Genomic DNA, 15,046 nt, shown 5'->3' on the forward strand with positions numbered 1-15,046 from the left:
GACACTGGCCCAGAACTGCAGCTAGTTTTTCAACTGATTTGGCACTACAGCTGCTTCAGTCTGCTGCATAAAGACAAATGGCCAATGACACGGTGGAGTAGCAACCAGATTGGCATCTGCACATACCACGTTCTGCAGTAAACATAAAGCAGCAGTAGCCAACACACAAACTTATTTGTATTTAATATGTGCTTTTACGCACCCAAATCTTTCTTAAGTGTCAAAACAAACTACCACAATCCTTTCCAGAATTCCTCACTAACTGTCAGGACAAGCCTCAGCCTATCAATGCCATGATAAATGAGCAGAACAGCCCCCACAACATTTGTTTATTGAAATTAACTGTGGGGTGGAAGAGCTAGGAGTAAGTTTGCTTTATTTGCTGCAGTCATTTGCAAAGACAAAGCCCTACAGCCCGACAACGAAACAAAGCACTAGAGTCAGCAGGACACAAGGCTGAGGTTCACCACCGACTCCCTGTGTGACCTTGCAGTCCATCACCTCTCCATAAATCCATCAGCCCTGGATGAAAGCAGGGCTTTGCTGCTAAATGCATGCAGCATCACGTTTGGCCTTTGTAAAATAAACATAACACCCCCGCAAAACTAAACTGGAAAACTAAACAATGTTTTTGTTTTTTTTTCCCCTCTATACAAAGCACTCTGTACTGTACAAAACCACAGTATTCTACCAAGTAGGAGGGAAAGACATGTAAATATTTACCCACGTACTGCTAAGAACTGTTACTCACTCAGAGAGGTGTAAGCCAGTATCTATGTAATTCAAGAACCAGATGGGGATATGCTGGGGGTGTCGCTGGTAGACAGAAGGAGTGAGACTGTATCCTTAGAGCAGGCACTGAGCTGAGAAGACTCAGAAAAAAACTCATGTCAAGGGATGGTTCCTACCAGGCTGCAAACTGGCTTCAAGCAAAACAGAGATTCAACGCTGGCCCAGAGCTTAATTATAGGGGTAGATGAAACTACTGGGTTAGCAACCAGACTTTTTTCTCCTTTTCCATCATCTCACAAACTCTTCCAAAAAGCAAGTGTGTTTTGGATTGGTCTGCAAGCTTGGATATATAGAGGATAGCTATTTTTCATCATGCAACTTACACATTATTTCCCCATGTGCGTACCAGAAAGGAAAGTCCATCCAAAGAATGGCACAAAAAGGGATGCCTCAGCCAGAAACTAGACTGCTTCAGTTGTGTCCTAGTGCAAATGAAGGGCCTGCTACTCAGCACCCCTCTGTACCTGAGCTCCTGCAGAAGTAACAGTACGGTCCGTGATGTTAGGTCTAAATGTAAATTAAAAAGCAATTTAAGATCCGTGCCTTGTAAGGGAACAATGCTGATGAGACTCTTTCACATGAAAGTCCTGTCATTAATCCGTGGGTAAAAAGAGCTTAAGATTGCAACTTGAAAAAAATCTAGAGCCAAATTCCAAAAGTAAAGCCAATTTCTAAAAATAAATCCATTCTCCATTCAGAAACTTCTTAAGAAAAGCAGCTTCTGTGGCTACTGTTTTCAGTTGATATTACTTCAAAGGTGAACATGTTTTGCAAATCTAAGTGTGGTAATGTTTGCCCACAGTTCCCTAATCAGTTACCCACCGCTAATCAACCATTCCTTTCCATTTTCATGCACAAATGGAGGAAGCACTGCTTGTAACTGCAATCCCGAACCACATCTGATAGGCTACCTAATATTTACATAATGTCCACACTGTAACTGATGACTACATCACACTGTGCATGGGTTAAAAGTCATGCAAAAACGCATGGCTAGAGAGCAGCTTCAGCAACTCTGAATGTTTGTGGTGTCTAAATCTTTGTCTACTTCAAGCTGCCTAATCAGCTCTGAGGACATCAGGTATAGTAAACAGTTTGTTCAGCTTGCAGAGAGTCAGATGGAGGGATTTCATGCTCAAACAGCATTGATTCAGGTAGTGATGTTCAAGGACTTTTCAAACTCTGATTGATTGCAGAGTTTATCAATATCAAAGGCGAATATTGTTCTCCCTAATCATGTTTTCTTTAGCTGGCATCCAGGGCTTTATGCTAACTACAGTGTGAATTGACTGGAAAAAAAAACCAAGCCTTACTTAGAAAATCTTATAGACCTCTACATTGCTGTCTGGGATTTCTTCTGCAGAAATGGATGTGCGTATGATTCAGACATTTCAAATCCCTGGTATTTGGGATGTGGCAGATTAATTGTACATGAGTACACCTGTGTGTCTACATGCACGTCTCCCCACCTCACCTACACAGCACACATACAGATGAACTACTGCTTTTCAGAAGAGCAGCATCCACCTATCAGAGGTGCAGAGATACTCTACTGCACTGGAATAGCTCTGCTACTTTTTGAAAGCATTTGAACAAATCCATTTCATACATATTCTGTAGGCTTCTTGGGATTAACAGTTATCAGCAACCCATTTGGAATAACTCAATATGCACCATGGTGTTCTGTCTCATCTTAACGCTGTCACACATCTGAAATCCAAGGTTAAAAAAAAATGCCCAGAGAAACAGCCAGAAGAAAATCACACAGAACCACAGAAAAGTAGGAGTTGGAAGGGACCTCCAGAAATCATCGAGTCCAACCCCCTGCCAAAGCAGCTCCCTAGCCCAGGTTGCACAGGTAGGTGTCCAGGTGGGTCTGGAACGTCTCCAGAGAAGGAGACTCCACCACCTCTCTGTGCAGCTGTGCCACTGCTCCGTCACTGCACTGGGAAGAAGTTCCCACACACATTTGTGCAGAACTTCCTATGCTTCAGTTTTTGGCTATCTCCCCTCATCCTATTACCACATACTGCTGAGAAGAGTCCAGCCTCCCTTTGCCTCCTGCTCCTTAGATGTGGATCAGATCCCCTCTGAATCTTCTTCGTTCAGAGTTGAACAGACCCAGGTCTCTCAGCCTTTCCTCATAAGAGAGGTGTTCTACGTCCTTTATCATCTTTGTAGTCCTTCACTGGACTCTTTCCAGGAGATCCCTATCTTTTTGTACCAGAGAGCCCAGAACTGGGCACAGTACTCCAGGTGAGGCCTCACCAGGAAGAAATAGAAGACAATATTAATAAAATCAGGATCCGCAGCCATCTCCCCCCACTTTGCACTCTGCCTGAGCTGAGTTGGATGCAGCCCCTGCTTGTTTCGCTGTTTTGCACACACATACAAGCTGTAAAAACCATTACCATATCTCAAATGCCTGGCAGACCTTGAATTATCCTTGTCAGAGCTTCGTATTTCCTGGGCAAATCTTGCAGTGACAGTTACCCTCTCTAATTGCATTTAAGCCAGTGATGATGCGAAGATAATGCCGACAAAGTCTGGCCATTAAATTTCAATGTATATTAAACGCCTGTCTGAAAGCAGCATTAATAATGGAACAGATTTTATTTACCTCTAATTAGAGCTCCTTGCTGATGTTAGCGAAAAGCTCACTTTCAAAAGAAAAGTAATCAGCAGTAAAAGACATATCATTATTTTCATTACAGGTTTACGTGGCATTTCTGCTTATTAATATTGCTAAATAATCCTTTCCTAAATCTGCTTTCAGTCACTTACAGTTCTGCTACATTTGGACAACTTCAGATGAAGCACTCAGTTCACAGCTTACTAATGACACATATACTTTCAGTTTAGCTTATTTTAAGTCTGTCATCACAGGTAAATTAGTATTTTTGCCCCACTCCAGCCTACACTAATTGTGGCAATTCTATACCTGAATGATCCACCAGCCCTTTCTTTGGAGAAGGTATGTTTCATTTAGAAAGTGAATAACCTCTGTGAGAGGCAAGATGTTATCTTTCCTGTAAAAGCCATCGGTTTGACAAAGTTATAAATCACCGCAGGAAAATCCCACAGTGAGCACTCAGAATGGGCTCAGATATTTGGCAGCCAAACACCTTGGGAATCTCTGCCTGCTCACAGTGAGCCTCAGCTGCTGCTGAGCAGGACCTCCCCTTGCTTCCCCACTGCTAGCTATGTTAACTCAAATCCCTGCATGCGGAAGGAGGATGAAAAGTCCATCTCCCTTTCATTCTTCATTACCTGAAGGAGGTTTGCTGTGGTTTCCTGCTCTGCTAATCTTTGTTGGGTGGCCTTCATCACAGTCAGCCTGGGTCAGGTGCACTAACTCCCTGAGAAGCATGACCACAACATCTCCAGCACCTCCCCTCCCTCATACAAACCTTTCTTCACCCACGTGCCCTACAGTCACCCATGTGCCACAGTTTGTACTCTGCTTAACTTACCATGCAAAAGGGCACTGCATCATTCCCTGGCAACCTCTCCAGTGTTTGACATCACAGCACAACACCATACTTATCCCCTGCATTTTTTTAATTCTCCTTAGTTAAGACAGCTTGAATAGATAAACCTCCTTAGAACACCTCTCAATTCCATTAAGTTTATACTAAAACTTACTTGTTTTTACAAAATAGAGCATGCCATATGAGGAAGAGGCACATGACCAATGCTAACAATTTCCCCCTTTTCCTTCAGCAAACATAAAAGCACTACTATAAAACAGTACTTGAAGATCTTTTTGCAACTAATACTGAAGGAGTTTATTATTGCATTGCAGAAATGCTTTAGGGGAAATCTGCACATACAAAGGATCCTTGGCTCATGCTTTCTTCTGGATTTTTTTTTTTTGAGGCCAGTTATTAGATAAACTGGAACTGTTGATGCCACTTGATAAATTTTGCTCAAAGGATACTTGCTAACAGGCCCGTAGTCCCACCACAGAGCAGCCTGCAGCATCAAACAGCCATAGCTCAAGATTACTGATTGTGTTTGCTTCCCACCCCAGCAACCCTGGGAGCATGCAAGGAGAATCTCAGGACTGTCGCTATGTTTGAAAATGGTTGCTCACACACTTTCTTCTACCAGCCTTCAGTGACAAAAATCCCTTTCAAAATTACCTAGTTGTTTTGACTTAAAAAAAAAAAAAAAAAAAAAAAACCGAAAAACAACAACAAACTGGTTTTAAATAAGTAGGGTAGAGTGCCCAAACACTTAATGATTTTGCTCAGCAGCTGATAGAGGTAAGCTGATGGACAAGTTGGTGAGTGTCTTCACCATGTAAAAACCTCAGTGTTCAGCCACCATTCATCTGTACCCTAAGGTACAAAATGTCACACGAACAAAACTGAGCAATGCACCCCAGTGCATAATTTTGCTTAACTCATACCACGTGTTCCTGAAGCACCAGCAGCAGTGAGAGACCTGTTCCACAACCATGGGAATTCAGTAACAACAAAAGAATCAAAGTGACAAGCTTACTCATTGCAGCACTGGATCTGATGCTGTTGCTTTTTGGCACATCGCAGCCTGAACTTCTTTCCATGGTTTGTGAGCAGCTGAATTGTGTGCTCTTATGAAAGAAATTAATATGGCAGCTTGTGTACATCTGCTTTAATCTTAAAACAAAAGCAGTTTTGCTATCTTTAGTGCGAGCACAATAAGGGCACAACAAGGCACAGATGGTTTGGATTTCCCATGCAGAAAGCAAGGGAGAAGCCTGACATCTTAACTGTATACGTAGCCACAGCTGACGACACGACTGCAGAAAGCGATGGGGACACAAGACATACCCTTTTGTCAGAAGCTTGGATATAAACCTCCCTCAATCAGATCTTATAAAAGCAGAAAATGTCTTTGTGCAGAGATAAATGCTTTTGTTCATGTAGATTTAATGCTCATTGTTAGTAAAGCACTTAACAACAGTTAACTAATGCCAAATAAATTAATTTCAGTTTAGTTAAAGCAAACAGTTCCATTATGTTTAGGAAACACAGAACAAAACCCTTGAAAACCCAACATTAAACAAGTTATTTATGACCACTGCTTAGCCTCCCTGCCCCCATCATCTACACATTAAAAAATCTCTAGGCTGCTCTTTCAAACTCCCTAAGTTCTGACAAAAAGTGGCTATGCACTGGTAACCTGAATGTTAATTTTGGAGGAAAACTACAATCAGCTTTATCTGGCAGTCTTTTTTATTTTTTCAATTCAGCCTTTAAAATAAAGTATCTCACTGCAGGATTAAAACTTTCCTCTTCCTGGACTTAATCAGACTGATAGCGGTTTTGGCAGAAAGGGCAGTAACAGGAAAAAAAAGGGCAGCATATGTGCAACACATCTCAGAAGACATTTCATAACTGGGTCTGTATTTTCATGCAATAAATACACAGTAGTTCAGGCAAAAAACACACAGAAAGAGACTTCCCCATAACCCTTCAAAAAATACTGTGAGAATAGCTGTTGTCTAAAGATACTGCTTTTGATAGAAAGCAGATAAAAAGGCAAGTTGTACTAGCTCCTGACACTGAAAAAAAAGATACTGCTTTTTTTTGTTGTTGTTTTTAGTGCCATGAAGTGTTGTTTTTCCGTTTGTGTGCTGAAGGAGGAAAAGATTCACCAATATCTTGAATAATTTAAGAGACTCAAACTAGGGATTTTTCCAATTAGATGGTACTTGACGCATCAGAATAACAAAAAGTTGTTCAATTTATGAGCAATTTAGTTTGAGTCACTGATGAAATATTTCTAAAGCAACGTTTTGGGTTTCAAGGCAGCATTTCTATCACAGGAACCAGGGCTTGTGAGGCCCTACAGTGGCACTAAACCCTTCCTGGAGGCAGAGATGCCTCTGCTGGCTTCAGCTGCAGCCACGACATTCCTGGTAGGAAAGGAGGTGTGGGAGGGACACCACTCAGCAGTCTGACTGGCCCCACTGTCAGATCAGGCTGGGGACATCAGGAGGACAGACAGATGGACGGAGCCATGTGATGAGGTTGGCCTCCCCAAGGCCAGGCCTCACATCTGCCATGAGCCACGTTTACACGTGTGTTCACAGATGCTTACAGCAGAAGAGGCTTAACCTTGATATCCTACACAAAGATGTAAATACCCACAGAAGATAAACCCAAAGAATCAAGAGGCAGTCTGGCTAACCCCACACCACCCCAAATTCCCATGCACAGTCTTTAAGAAACAGAAGCTACACTTCTCCTGCCCCCAAATAACCTAAACCAACATTCAGATAGCCAGAAGACCAAGCTCTTTAAGTATACTAGAAATAATCAGGAGAATTATTACAGCTGAGCCAAATATAACTAACTACAGAATAGTATGAACTTTATGATGTTTAGACAGATGGAATCTGATTTCCTGATTTAAAGCTGCTGAATTTGGAATGCACCCCATGCTCTAGAGGCAAGGGACCTGCTGTCCCCAGTGTGCACAGTACCAGTAGCTGCAACTCTGAGTACCATTTAATTAAAAAGCACAACATTTCTCATAAGTTTCAGAAAGAGATAAATTCATTGAGCACTAAACACAGCCGAGACCACTGCACGTATTTGTGTATTTTTCTCAAGAGGCTGTATACACAAGTAAAAGCACAAAGGGCTTATTTAAAATGGCCCCTTGTAAGAGTGTATTTCAAGGGTGATACTGAATTCAGACATGTTATAAAAAAAAGACAACCCTGCTTGGAAATGTTAACAAGTCTTCACAAGGAAGAGCTAGAAGCAAGTACAACGTCTTTCAGTGATTACTAAGAAAATCCTTGTCCAGAAGGATTTACTTCTCAGATGCCTGATCCCATGAACCTACACAGCCAAACACAGCACTTACTGATAAACACTCCTACTGACTTCAGCAGCTTAAGCCAAGTAACTTCAGTAGTGTCATTCATGCTCCATGAATGTGAACGGAAGGCTCTTGTTTAAAAGGACTACCCACAGTCCTAAAAACTAGCTCCAGGGTCCCAAGTAAGGGTGAGAAAGGACACAAGGCAAGAAAAGAGTACTTGTGAGAAGTGCTTAACCATTTTCCTGCAGGTTCTGGCATGGCTTTCTTTTGTTGCTCTCTCTTCCCCCCTCTTTTTTTTTTTTTTTTTTGTCTTTATGAATAATCACCAGGTAATTTCAACAGAAGTCTACTGACCTTATTGTTAACTTCAGAAAATTAAGAAACAGAATTCTACAATAATATTAATGATAAATAAAAGCTCAAACAATTCCTAAGTAATTCTCAAATCTAACTGCTCTGATGAGAAACTCTCCTGGCCCTAAAGCCAAAAAAAAAAAAAAAAAAGTGAAATCCTCTATAGAAAACATAGCCAAGTTGTGTTTAATAAGGAACATCTGTAGCTTCTCCATTTCCTGCAATGCACAAATGCCCAAGAAGAGCCGTATTAACTTGAACACACAGGAAAAAATACCTCTGTCACTGATCAAACCATTTACAGGTGCTTCTTATTTGAAGTGGAGGATACTGAGCAGTGCTGCCTTTGCTGACATAACACAACCCCATGAAGGGCTCCTTTGTAAAGCAAGTTCACAGAAAGCTGTTTGAACTGACAAAATCTCTAGCGGTGAAATCTGACATCTGTTTCTAAAGAACCTACATTTTTAGGATATTACAGCTCAGCTGCTTCTATTTATAACATGTTTGATTTAAAAGTTCCTCTCAGTCAACTAAGCAAGTATGTAATTAAGTGTTCCTAAATTTCAGCATCAGGCTCTACACAGTTTGCAGCAATTACACAGAATCACAGAATTGTAGTGGTTGGAAGGGACCTCTAGAGATCATCGAGTCCAAACTCCCTTGCCAAAGCAGGCTTCCTAGACCAGGTTGCACAGGTAGGTTTCCAGGCTAGCTGAACTTTTACCTCCCCTGTATGTATTTCTTAATAGCAGATTTTCTCTCTCTACACAGACACACACACACAATGTAGATTCACAGTAAATTTCCACTGAAGTGGCACTATTTAAAATGTGTGCAGTTAGAAGTCCAAAAATGCATCATCTTTGACACAGTGCTCCCTACACAAACCACAGGTACTCCTCAAACAAAGGTAATGTTGATCATACATTTGTTGATGCTATTTTTCTACCTTTTTTGATGTAGAGATAGAAGAAAAAGAACCTCCCAATTATGAGACAATAAAGACATTCTTGGCATTAATGTCACACAACTCAAGAAAATTATTCTGATAGATTTCACACATCCCAAGCTTTTTGTGCTTAATATCTATGCTTATCACCAGGGTTACTTTCAAGCACATCTGCACAAGAGGACAATATAGTCCTCCTCCTTCATCTCAGGATAAAGGATAGGATTTTACCTGTCATCAGGTACAGTTCAGGTTACTTGAAAAAGAAAAGGAATAACACTGGGAAGTCTTCTCCCCTTCAGAGCCACTGAGGCTCTACTGAACACATTCATACAAGCCATTTCAGACACAGCAAGAAATGACAGCAGGGCTTTCAACATTCAATTTAGCATTCACTTGAGTATTTTAAAAGTTCACGTAACTTCCTTAAAAACTTATATACTACAAACCAATGAGGAAATGTCTGTTTTACTATAAATACATCCTTAAAAAAAGAAATAATTTAAACCCTAAAATAGAGGTAAGAAAACTACACACAAGGATTAAATGAGATATAGAATCTGTAATGCCATCTTAAGTATATATGTATGTATATATATGCACACAAAGGAAGATAGGGTTGTCCTTTTGTTGTTTCTATTTTTTATCTGGGTATTCATAGGCTGTACTAACATACTTGATACATTCATAAGCATGGCATTTCCAAAACCTGAGGCACAGTCTTTTTTTTTTTTCACCTTCATACACACTAGAGGAACAAAAAATTAAAAGACAAAACAACCAGTCTGCCAAACAGCAAATTATTACAGCAGTCTTCTCTTATGGAAAGCATCTGAGAGATGCTCAGAAAGCGAAAAATATTTGTGCTATTCCACCAAGCCATCAAATCACAGAGGACGATGGCAGCAGAAAACAGTATCACAGCAATCTTTAACAATAATTAACAAATGAACCGTTTGCCTTCCTCATGCAGATACCACTAGAATAATTAGCCTTGCTCAGTGAATAACTGTATTAGCATGTGATTATTGAGAAGAGATCTAAAACCTGATATGCAACTTGTTATAGCCCTTAAAAGCATGGCATAATATACAAAGGAGTATTTGCATCCAGCAACATTACTTACAACCAGTGCTCCCGCAGAATGCAACTGAATGACACAGGTTTTTTATTGCAGATTTATTTCCACCATTCAGAATAAAAAAAGATAAAAGAAATTAATCAGTAATGTATTTTACTAAGTGTTTTTTTTTCCACATTATTTTGCAAACTAATGTTAGACCTGAAACTGAAAACAACTGCTAAACTTGACTTCCAAGTCTCACTGCCCTGCCAAGTCCATCTTGAGAACGCATGCAACATGTTCAGCTGAAAAGGCAAGTACTGCAAATCCTAGCAGAAGTTACTGAGTCGGAGAAGATTAACTACAGTGTTATGCTTTGATAAGGTCACAGCACTTTCATCAGCTTGTCATTAGAGGTGGCCACAATAGCTGCAGTTCTCAGACTGGTCTAGGAATCAAGACACCGACTACACCATCATCACCCCACTGAAGTTTCTTCCCTTATCTGCTCTGCCTCCTTCTTTAAAAGAAAATACAGCTTTGCAGAAGATCACCAAGCCATCAGAGGTACTGTCAGGTGTCACCAAAGATATTTCTTGTAGTTGCTCCCCTTCTGCAGCATTCAGGTAGCCAAGTAGTGCAGACAAGATATTTTTTGATATCTTTTGGGTATCAGAAAGCGGCTGAAGGAACAATGTGAACTGGCACCAATGCCAACCAGCACAGTTCCTTTAAATTCAAAGCTCACTTTAGAAAACCTAAGCCTTGAAAAAGATTCAAGTAATAAACGCAGTGAACTGCTGATTTGCTCTTTGCTGCAGTCGGCTCAGACCCACTGATGACAGAGGTGTTACGCACTGGTTCTGACAGCTGCTCCCTACATCCCAGCTGTTCCTCAGCACAGTGTAACACCTGCTCTTAAAACAAGCAGGACAAACTAGAAATGTTGGGTTTCTTCCCCGTGACATTTACAGCTTTAAGTTCTGAGGAAATGAAATCAGCTGGATTATGTTACAGCGGTGGCTTGTGTCTTTCCAAACTACCTGAATTTTCAGCCTGCATCATATAAACCACAGAAAGGCCACAATACACGTAATACATATATACAAGGCTGCCAGCAAGCAACTTTTCCACTCACTGATGCCAAATTTAGCTCTGCCATTGCATGTTAGGGCTCCAGAGTAAGCTGTCCATTTTAGAACTGTTACCTGCAGTTCCCATAAGCAGGTCTGTCAAGCTAGAAACATTTCTAAAAGCCAAGTTCTTCACAGTCAGTTGTCCAACTACTAAAAACTCTGAAAAATTACAGGTAATCTCTTCTGAGCTTTTGCATCACTCCTTCTAGAGGCTGGATTGGATTTACCCTTAAATGAAATGCTCAGCGCTGCACATGGCTTAGAGCATATGCCACTGTAACAACACAGATGGCAATCTTCCTACTCTGCAAACAAAATACAACTGTGATGCCTTAACATGACAGATCCTTCCTTATTCAGCTTTAAACAAACAACAGAGGAGATGGTCTCAGCGTATGCACTTCACTGGACCTCAGATTTCAGCAGACCAAGTCAAGGGTAAAATGTAAGTACACAAATCCCCAAATCTGAAAAAACAAACATGCAATTTAACATGCATCTCACTGGAAACACACCAGAACAAACGAGGTCTTCTTGTTCTCTTCTAAGGAAACTTTGCATCTAATAGTAGTTCATGTTAACCTAGATTTGTGTACATCTTCCCCTGTACTCCACACCTGTGAGTGACCTGGAGTAGGCTGTGCTGGTCCTGCAGTTTCACTACTTGTCTACCAACTTGCATTAGGAAAAGCATCTTCATTCAACACTACCCAGTACTGCTACCAGTCAGAAATGCCTCTATCAACATGCATCTTCTGTTCACTTGATAGCATTGTGAACTACTTCCTCCTCCAACATCTGCCCTCCTGCCTCAGACAAGATCATCCTTCAGATTTTTAATGTGACTAAGAATCCTGTCTTCTTCACTCACTTCCTCTGAGCCAGTCTCTGCACCTCTGCCTCCCGAGAGCTGTAGAGCATAACTACATTCTGCCACCAGAGACGTGACAAGGCACGGGCACTTGATAACAACCTCCTCTCTGCTACTCTAGACATCATGTTCTCTGCTTCAGACCCCATTAGTCTCATGCCTCTTATCATCCAACACTACCAAGATAGAAGCAATTCAGCCTATATCTTGTCCATCAAAAAACATTCAGATCTGTCTGGTTCCTTTCCTTCCTGCAGAAAAACTTGTGGAAAAAAAACGAAAGGATTCCTTGGCTCTAACAGAAATGCTTTTACTTCTTTCTCACTCAGAAAAGCATTACATGAAGACAGTAAGAAAAGGCAATATTTTCCATCCTGTTAAACTTTTCTCAACCCAGTTCACTACCTCTTTCCAGTGCAAATAAATGAGGAAAGAAAGCAAAACTGCAGGGGGCAAAAAATGACATCCTCCAAAAGTCAAAGACAGTATTCTCCTGATGCTGATGTCCCCGTCAGTGTAACTGTTTATAACCAAATCTTAATGTAAAGCTTGAATTCTACTGGAATTTCTTCAAGAAAATTTCAAGATGGGAAGTCTGACACACTGTGGCCTAATGGAGAGATACAGATACTGAGTGAGCGAGTGAGTGAGAAAATGGAGCACCTTCCATGCCATCAGCAACTGGTAGGGCTAGTTCTGCCTTATTCAGGCTACAGAGATGAATAAAAAAAAAAGACAAAAAAAAAAGCACAAGTTGTCCATCGATTTTCTTCAGCAGCTGGCAGCCAGACCCTGCCAGCAATTTGCTCACCCAGCAGGCACACACCACCTGCAGCTGCTGAGGTAACCTGAGCAAACAGGACAGGGCTGCTGGATCCATTCTCATCTCTCTAAAAAGGCAGGAGGCACAAGTGCTTGTCAGCCAGAAAGCAGTTAAAACAAAACAAAAGATACAGAGAGAGGAATGGTCTCCTTCTCTTACAATTCTCATGTGGTAAGGACCAGCAGAGTTGCACAAAATGTGCTGCCGTTATGCTGCTATGAGAGGTCTGCCTCAGTGCTTCCCACTGCACCTTGGCAAGATGATGCTTCTCACTGTAAAGATGCACAGTCCTGGAAAGGCCACCCAAGCCCAGCACATTAAGTAACCAATGACCTGTGCTGAGAAATGCTCACAAACCTGGCAGCCCTCCTTCAGCTTTGTCAGACACAGTTACATCAGCAGACCAGATATGCAATGAAAAGAGCTCTTAAAACCAAAGTTCCACATTCAAGTCATTCACAAACCTTAAACTTTTATGTTCCCCTATGTCCTCCCCATTAAGGAGAACTGTTTCTCTTCCAAAAAGTGGTAAAAAGTACAAAGTAGTCATTAATAATGCCCATACCTGTCCATAGTCTGTCCTGAACACGACGACTCCTTCCGCACAGGAATGAACAGTACTTGGATAATGCTGATTATTTTCTCTCAACCAGACTCGAGACCCCTAAAATAAAACAAAATAAAGTTATAACAGCATAACTGAAAAATTTAGAAGAATTTCACTCAGCACTGTTTCTTTGGAAATACTTCTCAAATAAAAGGAGAGCATGTAAGAATAAAATCTTGCAAAAAAAAAAAAAAAACGCAAGTGAGAGAAATAAAATAATCTTTCAGTAAATACTTGTCATCTACTGAAAGAGTAAACATAGAAGAACCACACTGAAGTACTTTTGTTTATTTTTTTAAATAGAAGTGCCTAAATGCCAGCATGAACAGCAGGAGCTCACTCAGTGAGTCACATGCTTCATGTTAGCACATGTAAACTGACTAAGCAGTGCTTGAATTTACACACACAGTTTAAAAGATGCTCCTCACAGCTGTCAGGCTCACTATGTGCTGATTCTCAGCCTCTATTAGGATCACAGCACTTCACCCTCTGTCACCTTTCAAATGTTTTTAAACTCCTTTGCCCTTTATTCTGTTGTCCTCAGCTGGCTGCACAAGAACTCAGGATTTTGTAAAATAACTGACAAGCAAAGCTACAAAGAAATAGCATTTGCTTTTTAGATCTGAAGAGGCAACACAGACACAATCAGTAAGTCACCAAAGTCAAGACAGGGTAGGCACAGACTACTTGAGCTTTTAAACCAGCTACTTGCAACCCTTGAGGAGAAACATCAAAGGATATTCAGCTGCAGCACTCCAGTGGCTGGAACCTCAAATCCAGACTACAGTCCTGTCTCTGCACAGTGACAGGAGGTTGAATATCAGAAATATTTTAGGGATTATATATAAAGTTTTGCACCCCCAGTCAGAACAAACAGATTATCTCCAGAAGAAAAGGTAAAGGTGTGATACAAATGGATTAAGTTGTACCTTGAGAATAAGGTTGAGACTTTCTCTGTAAGATCATTATTAAGAAACAACAACTCAAATAATTAATCTTGCATGCCAACCTCCAAAGATCATCTTTGCCTGAATTTGTACAAAGAAATGAGACTTACGCCTTTTAAAAGCTGTTATGAGTGCAGATTCTTAACAGACAATTGTTAAGTACAGTTTATTTCTGTTACATGGCCCATGAGTCTACCACAGAAACATTGCAAGCTGCATACACCTAAAATAATGTTGAATAAACACCACTCTTGTTCCTGTGCTGTAGGAACAGCAGCCCTGAGAAACGGTGATGATCATAGAGAACTTTTTTACTGCTGGATTCCTCTGAATGGCAAGAGCTCAGTCACACACAGAAAATCAATTCAGAGCAACGTTTTCCCCCACTCCATCCTTTGGCAAATGAAAGTTGTTTGCCATTTTACTTCCAAAACCTTGAGCCAGATGGCTTCCAGGTTTATAGCAAGTCAGAGGCACCCAAGGGCACCTTCCCCAATGCCCTCAATGCAAACTCCAGCAGGTACAGGAGCCCAAGGGCCAGCAGGCACCTTGCTCCGTGGAAAGGCTTTGCTCCCCAGCCTCCCTGGTAGAGCCAATTAACAGAAACATCCTATGTGTACCTCAGGAGTGGTAAACAGGCTGCCCAGGGAGGTGGTGGAGTCACTGCCCCTGGAGGTAC

At 41.1% G+C, this 15,046-nt stretch overlaps 1 protein-coding gene across 1 annotated transcript in view; it reads right to left on the bottom strand.

Moving 5' to 3' along the window:
* Positions 1-15,046, bottom strand: part of MYO10 (myosin X) — a 146,749-nt gene that overhangs the window by 106,476 nt on the left and 25,227 nt on the right. The window contains exon 2 of the mRNA XM_065752864.1: positions 13,379-13,477. Coding sequence (XP_065608936.1) covers positions 13,379-13,477 — 99 coding nt within the window. The remainder of the gene's footprint in view (positions 1-13,378; positions 13,478-15,046) is intronic.

Source organism: Cyrtonyx montezumae, unplaced genomic scaffold (genome assembly GCF_038088225.1).
Source record: "Cyrtonyx montezumae isolate F1298 unplaced genomic scaffold, pur_monq_1.0 scaffold_8, whole genome shotgun sequence".
Lineage (NCBI taxonomy): Eukaryota > Metazoa > Chordata > Aves > Galliformes > Odontophoridae > Cyrtonyx > Cyrtonyx montezumae.